Source organism: Monopterus albus, unplaced genomic scaffold (assembly GCF_001952655.1).
Source record: "Monopterus albus unplaced genomic scaffold, M_albus_1.0 scaffold6.1, whole genome shotgun sequence".
Taxonomy (NCBI): Eukaryota; Metazoa; Chordata; class Actinopteri; order Synbranchiformes; family Synbranchidae; genus Monopterus; species Monopterus albus.
Genome location: NW_018127886.1, coordinates 2,213,456 through 2,221,414, shown reverse-complemented (window position 1 = coordinate 2,221,414; position 7,959 = coordinate 2,213,456). Strand labels below are relative to the sequence as shown.

At 42.6% G+C, this 7,959-nt stretch overlaps 2 protein-coding genes across 7 annotated transcripts in view; one reads left to right on the top strand and one right to left on the bottom strand.

Annotated features, from left to right (window-relative positions):
• wnt10b (wingless-type MMTV integration site family, member 10b) overlaps window positions 1-7,959 on the top strand; it is a 21,203-nt gene that overhangs the window by 8,770 nt on the left and 4,474 nt on the right. The gene's annotated exons all lie outside the window — the stretch shown is intronic.
• On the bottom strand, window positions 1,475-7,948 carry wnt1 (wingless-type MMTV integration site family, member 1). Of its 2 annotated transcripts, XM_020617135.1 has the most exons (5): window positions 5,321-7,948; window positions 4,915-5,020; window positions 2,797-3,050; window positions 2,341-2,606; window positions 1,475-2,216 (listed from the first exon to the last, which is right to left on the bottom strand). In XM_020617135.1, exons 2-5 carry the CDS (start codon window positions 5,013-5,015, stop codon window positions 1,725-1,727), a joined length of 1,113 nt encoding a protein of 370 aa, XP_020472791.1. In that variant the 5' UTR covers window positions 5,016-5,020; window positions 5,321-7,948; the 3' UTR covers window positions 1,475-1,724. The 2 variants fall into 2 exon arrangements, with proteins under 2 accessions (XP_020472791.1, XP_020472781.1); XM_020617125.1 differs by having other exon boundaries at window positions 4,915-7,948.

Below are 7,959 nucleotides of genomic sequence, written 5' to 3'. Positions count from 1 at the left end.
GGAAAGAGGCTGCTTTGGTGTTGGTAATAGGATTAAGCAAAGGACTCCCAGGGACAGGCTTATATGTTCACTTGGTTGGTTGTCAAAACTTTCTCAAACACAGAAACTGCAACAAGCATAATAGCATCTTTTGACATGTTCAGGAGGGCAACTTAATTGAAAATATAGACTTTATTTGTTTTATCATACAACACAAAACCAACTGAAACCAAGTAAAATCTAAAAAATGCCTTCTCTTACATCTCTCTATAACAATAAAAAAAATCCCCAGAAATAAATATTTCATATTTACAAGCTAAATATTCAGTGCATGACGAACCATACATGTTTTATAGGAAACAAGCAAAGCAAAGTGATAATGCTCTGTTTTCTGTTTCTAGTAAGAGTCAGTTTTGTGTCAGCTACGTTACACCAAAGTAGAAAAAAGGCATAAGATCAAAACATCTCTCCTGACTTGACACTAATGATAGCATATTTTCCTGTCACTAACAGGTGCATAAACCATTCAATAAACTTACAAGTGACAAGATTATAAATATATTCATAGATTAATATTTACAATATTTTGGTTCTCTTAGCTAATATACAGTATGATTTCTTCTGCAGAAGAAGCTGTATTCTTCAAGATAAAACGTTTTAACCGACTTCATCTTAAGTACTACGCCATTTACCTATTTTACACTTGGACCAGTTTATTACATGTAAGTATTAACAAATAATTTGGTGTTTTTTGTTTTGTTACTTCAGTATACATTTGTCATTAGTTTTCATTTTGCAAGCATGGTGAGATTTTATTTATCTTTTAATACTGACCTCTCAGGTTTACCAGATAAACCATATAACGATCTTCAGCCTATTGATGGTGCATTCAAATTACTTTGCCTCAGTATGATTTGTTCAGTCAGTTTCTGTTTTCCTTGGCGAGCACTGGTCCAAGCCATGTAACATCAGGACCATCCTGTGGTAAGTCAGAGTGGCAAGTCAGGGTAGAGGTGTATTCAACACCAAAGAAATCTAAATAAAAAGGGCAAATGTGGTGAGGAAATCAAAAGCGGTTGGGCTGCATCCAGGGCATAAGTACACAAGTTGGGGACAGACAGCCCATCCCCAGAGATAAACTTCACACAGCTCCATGTGAAATGAGTCAAACTTCAGCAAAGTAGAACGAAACAGATTTTTTTTTTTTTATAAATAACTTCCCTCTAGTTAGAGGTCTTCACCAGTTTATGAGAGAACATTAGTGGCTCTCTGGCCACAGAACATCTGTGAAACATTGAGACCATTTTCTGCCCCCAGTGGGGGAGAAGAAGGTTCTCATAGTACCCGGTGTGATTGACTCATCACCACATCATGTTGTCCCTTTACTTCTATTTCTATTTATCCAGAGTGTAAACACTTGAGGGATGTGGATGATTTCCATTCTACATGGATTGTTGTTGTATTTAAGCATCAAAGGTAAGGGACAAGCACATGTACTCCCTCTATACCCTGTTCATGTATTTGTGCTTTTCTCCATCTCCCACTCTCAAAACACTGATTGATTTTTTTTTTTTTGTGCCAGTTCCCTGTATCAGTTTACCTGGCTTGAATCTTTTCTAGCTTCTATCTAATATCTCAAACCACCTGCTTGCTACTGGCTTTCTCAGCCAAGTACCTTATTTGCTAAGAAGTTTTTCTTTGCCTTTTGTATAGACCTAAATATTTACTTGGTTGTCCACCTGTGATCATAGACACTGGTGCAGTGTTCGTGTACTGGTGCAGTTCAAGCAGCTGACATGACAGCACCAGTGGAAGGTGCAATGGCAACGTTCAGTCACGCTCTCTGTCTGGGTCTTAAACCCACGTCCACAGCATAGCAACTCACATCCATCTAGGCCTGGAGAAGAGCTGTTGCATGTCCTCCCAGAAGTTCCCAAAGTGCCAGTTTTGCCATTGTAGGAGCAGAAATTAGGTGATTTCTCAAAATAGACTAGGTCCATGGCAGAGGGGGGTTTGTGAGCTGGGTTTTCAGGCTCCAGGTGTCGGGAGTCGGCTCGGTGAGAGGCGCGGTTGCTTCCTTTGTTGGCATAAACAACTCTGGATGCACCATCAAACCGGTCCTTGAGGAAGTCTCCCACTGTGCGGAAGCTTGGCAGCCGCATCCAACAGGTACGCACAGTGCAGGAGCCCGACATGCCATGGCACTTACACTCTTGACGCATCTCTGATGACACAGTCTGCAGAAAGGAAGACCAGAGGCTAGTGAGGAAATCTTATAGTGTGACGGACACAAATATATTTGAAGCATGCGGGGATTCTGATAACAGAGAAGTATGGCCGGTTTGAGTATCACGTTCTTACCATTCGACCAGCTTCATTATTGTGTAGGTTGGTGAGGTAGCGCAGATCCCTGCCCCGCTCACTGGAGTCCACAAACTCACGGCTGAACATCCGGCCAAAGTCCACATTATCACTGCAACCCCCCCAGTGCCAGTCTGGCCCTCCAGGACCTCGGCGGCGGTAGTCACATGTGCATGACTCAATGGCCCCTTCTGAGCAAGAGCGAGCCACAGCATGGGTCACCCCTGCACTGGTAATGGCAAACACAAATGCTGTCTCTCGGCAACCTGAAGAAACAACATCAAAACTTCCACATCAGAACCTCTTCCAGCCGTCTAACCTTGGGTTTGCCAATTTTTTGCCCAAAATTGTAAAGTATTTAGACACAAAGCCATTTAAATGAGTACAAGAGATCTCATTACATCCTGTCCAAAGTTGTCCAAATATTGCCTGGTGTGAAAGACAAGAAGGGCTCACCACGATTGACGATTTTGCCAAAAATCGCAGGGCTGTGTGTGGTCGGGCAGTTCCAGCGGCGATTGCGGAACTGCCACTTGCACTCTTTTATGGCAGTGTGCAGCCCAGCAGCGATGGCATGCAAGATGCCAGGATTTTGCCGAATCAGACGGCGCTGGCGACGACTCAGTAGGGCCAGGCTTGGGTCCAGGACCAACTGCACATTCTTGGAATTGGTGAGGAGGTTGGAAGAGGAGGCCACATTGACAATACCCCTGGCACAACACAAGGACAAGGGAAATCAGAGTCAAGGATCTGGCATTTTCTACGTGTAGCTCTTTCAGTGACCCTCTAAACACTTAAACTGATCTGTCCTGGCATCTCATGAGTGTTGTGCCTTTAAGATTACAGTTTTCATTATGTACTACAATAATAAACAGTGACACACACTGTTCCAAGATCATGCGGAGACAGCAAGTCTCTGAGTCAAAGTGCAGGTTTGTGGCCTGGAAAATAACATGAAACTATTGATTTCTTCAAATCACTTGGTTCTGATATGGCTTAATATTACCTAGCAGTTTAATCATAACAATGTATAACCATATTCTTCTTCAGAATATTCAGCATCAGTAATGCACTCATCAGGATAAAGACAGTATCCCGCAGTGAGATGCAGTCGCTGAGTGTGCTTCACCACTTTGCATCTGCGTTGTCTCTTTTCTGCCAAGGTTCTCTCCAAAAGCTGAGAAGTGAGATACATTCTTCTAGACATTAGAGTGGCTTTGTGAGAGCATGAAGGTCCACTCCCACCTAAAAATGTGTCCATTCTGTCAAAATGTGGGGCACAGGGTTTTTCAGTCCTGTCATTGTAAAATCCTTTGTGCCAAAAAACAAAACAAAACAAAACTGCTGATCTTTAGACGTATACTTAATGGGTGATCAATTCTTATGTCAGTAATTCAGTATGTGTTCTGCCACGTGTCAGAAAATATTCTAGTATTAAGGTTTGTAATTTGTGTCCAAATGTGGCACCTGTGCTTTTTCAGTTTCATACAAATTTTGGATTAGGGAGCATCACTTAAATGCACTCATCCTAGTGGTCACATTTTGTATCATTAGTGGTAATGTAGACCGTATAATTTTCCACTTGATCTACTGGCAATTTCTGTTACATTTCTGTCAACATTTTTTGATTCATATAGTGTAGTGGCTGTGTCTGCTGTTAAACATTATTATTTGGAAGAGCGAGTCTTGGCCCGGATTACAGGGCTGCCCCAGACGAGTCCTGTGAACATTAATAACAGCCTCGTCTTTTGGATGTTGTCTTCATTCCCTAACTCCGCGGTGTCTTTTCTTTAGTTGTTTTCTTGGATTTCCACTGACATTTTTAAATATTTGAAAACGCACTCGCGTTGTGTTCATATACTGGCCATCTAATGGCACCGCAGAAATGTTTTGTTAAGTCATTACCTCTACAAACTGAACCCACAGTTTATGGATTTTTAAACAAGCAAGACCATATTCCCACTGACACAAAACTATGCAGATCCAGTTTTATTTTTGTTTTGTACTGCAAAATATTGTGCAAATGGCCGTTTTTAGTTTTAGGCCGCTGTATAGAAAGGAATGTACAATGTTAGATCAATACGGCCCTGGATAAAAACCCCGTGTAGAATTTCTTTCAGCTGAAATAAATCCATATTTAGTTAGTCTCACGTTGGACTATATGGGAAAGGTTGTGTTCAAACCACACTGTCCAAACAACAGGGAGACGGAGGGGGAAAGGAAATTAAATCTACCGCAAATAAAAGAAAAATTACTACAAATCATAGGCTAATCTTGGATTGTTGAATAGATAGTGTGCTGTAATAATGTCACTGAAATGGTAATAAATTAAATTTTTAAAAAAGTTTTGTAGTTTATAGTAGCAGTTTGGAAACGATAGCTAAAATCCCACATCAGACTCCAGGGTTGCTCAGCAGAAGCTGTGGCCGGTGCCAAAACTAACACGTTATATTTTGAGCATGCGGCACGGAATGCGGGATCCCAGGAAAACGCACCGCACCGCGAAGGGTCTTCCCCGCTCAAACGTGACGCTTAACGGAATGAGTGGGTCGTGACATACAGCGGTGAACTCACCACCACCGGCCGCTGTTGTTCACCGCCCCGGTGCCTGAGAGCGAAGACACCAGCAGGATGCAAGCGGCTTTCACCCCTAAGAGCAGCGCCAGACTCCTCATCGTGCCTTCAGGTGAAATGTAGAGGGAAATATCAAAATGTAAGCTTTTATTTTGTCGTGGGTTTTGCTCAGAGTTATGGTCTAGTTCTAAATATCTTTGACAGTTATGCATTAGACCACTCCAGCACAAATATGCACATGTTAATAAAAAAAAAGCCTTAAAGTAAACAATCAACTCAAAATAAGAAAAAATTGCCAAAGCCTGGCAGTGCGTGTTTTTCTACATCTTAGTTGCTTAACAGAATATTGGTAATCATTGTTTCTTCAGTACATTCTAAGTGACCAGGCTGCAAGATATATACTCACCACGCCAAAGTCCAGTGAGGGGGTTTGAAAGGTGAGAGAAGCAGGCAGCCCTAATAGACTCAAATGGATCTTGAGTGGAGACAGGTTGCTAAATGATGTGAAGTGTCCAGGCAGGATGCTACTGCTGCGGCTGCTGCTGCTGCTGCTGCTGCACTCCTCTTCACTCTGTCGCTCTCAGTGATGCTCTGCACGGCGCATTGAACGCGTGGGACAGTCCCGAAGACTTGATACCCTCGGTGACTGATAGGCAACACATTCTTCTCTTATTGAGCGCTACGAGGGGAATAAAAAAGGGATTTGCTGCTCTCATCTCCCTCAGTTTTTTTTTTCAGAGCCTATTCAATAGGATTGGAGGGAGGGATAGTTAATGCTCTTCATAGGGCGCACAATGAATAAGGAAACACAACTGGGTAGAAAGGAGAAAGGAAGAGGAAAAAATAGGGCAATCCACAGTGCTGAGCATATTACTTGTGGAATCTCACGGTCGTCACAGAATCGATGCCCTGTAAATGTGTGCAGCTATGAGTGTTTTCCCACTGGCCGTGCTCCTGCTCCCACATCGAGTCTTGCAGAAAAGAGAAGTGCCCCTGAAGCAGTGATGTGTTGGTACAGATGCTGTGGGTGCGCCCGGGTTGGTGCTCCGCCGCTGTTCAAAGCTGGTGTCACGGTGCAATACAGTTACAGCAGAATATGAGCCACCGAAAACTGCCCTTTTTACCCGGTGGTTGGATTAGTCTACTCCCTAACCGCATCTCCTCCTCCTCCTTTCTGCAAACGCGCTCTTAAAATGTGCAGTGACTGTACATTTCATTTCCTTTCTACACAATTTATTGTGCAGAAAGTAGACACTCATTTTACATATTTACATCTATTCGGTTTACAATATCCTGCTTAAACTTGCACTTTTAGAGCACTTCAGTATATTTGGATACAAATTCAGATTAGGCCCAATAAACAAAACGTTTATCACCAGGCTTTATGAGCCCAAGACGCGCACGCACAACGAAGCTTGAACAGAGAATAATCTAAGCTCTTCCTGTAACTCGCACTGCCAGGACTGTCTAAGTATTTTTTTTTCGACTGCGGGAGAGATGAACTACAGTCTACAATCAGAAGTTTGATATATGATGAACCAGGAAAGAGGGGGACGAGTGAGAATAAAAACCATTCCAAACATCTGGTCTGCAGACCTCCCTCGACGCACATGTAGCCCAGTGTAATCACAGCTTGAGCCACTTTGCGGCATCTCCATCCAGCCCCAGACTAGGAGCAAGTTTCAGTGTCCCCACACTTCTCCATATTGGGTGAATGTTTCATGGTGTGACATTTATCTGCTAATTTGCATGTTCCACATTAGTCACTGGAGCGGTTGTAGGTTGGATAATCTCCCTCTGTCTCTCTTTCCTTCAGATGACAGTAAAAGGAAATGGGCTTTTGTAAAAAGGCTTTAATGACAGCCATGCTACGTTTATACTCCAGCTTTATATGAAGGTGCTCAAACGGGTTTCCTGGAGCAGTCATGCGACACCGAGCAGATTAGGGCTTCAATCCGGATAAAGGGGGCCTTTTATATACAAATCAACTTCAAATCACTTTTAAGCCACTTAGATATACACCCCAACTCAGAATGCTAATGCACTTTTCATTGCGGCAGCTTATGGAATAGAGCAGAATTGGTGTCACGATGAGAACCGTGTTGGGGGGGTTAACTTAATTTTATGGAAGTAGCCCACTGCCTTCTCTGCCCCAGCATCATGTCTGTTTAAATTCTGCTCGAGAAAACGGTTTTTATTTGTGGGTTAATTAGCAAACTGTGCGGTAACAGCGTTTGTTATAATTAATTTGAAAATCCAAGATCAATATGCTGATTGAGTCGATGCCGAGCCGCCACACCTCCCTAACTGTGTCCGCACAGAAGGATTGGGCACCTGCGTTCATAGGCCTACTAGAGATGAAAACCCGAGTTTGGATATATAGTTGTGATGACAGTCTTCAGTGTGCCCAGTTTCCTATACGCACCACAAATACATTTAAATGAATGCACAGTTGTCATACGCACTTAGATATTTGTTGGAGAATGTGATGAATAATCAAAAAAACTGTCACTCTTCTAATTTATGCAGAATGTTTTACTCTGAAATAAAGACTTTGGAGTGACGAAGTGAAGTTTTTTTTCTCAAACACAACAATGAGGAACAGCCGCTCTGATGGGGGTGGGAGGAAGGGAGGACTACATGACTAAAAACAGTATTGTTGGAGGGTCTGTAAGCGGTGCCGCCTGCCTGCTGCTGCCTCCCTGTCATACAGTGGAAACAGCAACTCTCCCCTCCCCCTATCCATCATTTCACACCCCTTTTATGAACAAAATCATCTTTAACTTTGCGTATGAGCTTTTTTTGTTTTGGTTTTTCTCCAAAATGGAAGCTTATGCTACACAACCGACTGTCCCACCAATAAGAAGAATGAATAAAGATTAATATTTATGCGTCCCATTAAATGTGTTTATAGTACTCAGTATCTTTGATTACCTACAAAAACCTGAAACCGTTGCTTTAAAAGTGGGGCCTCTGCGTAAAAGTTTGGAGTCCTCATTTTACGCTTGGACGAACGATCGCATTCTCAAATAATAAAATGATCAA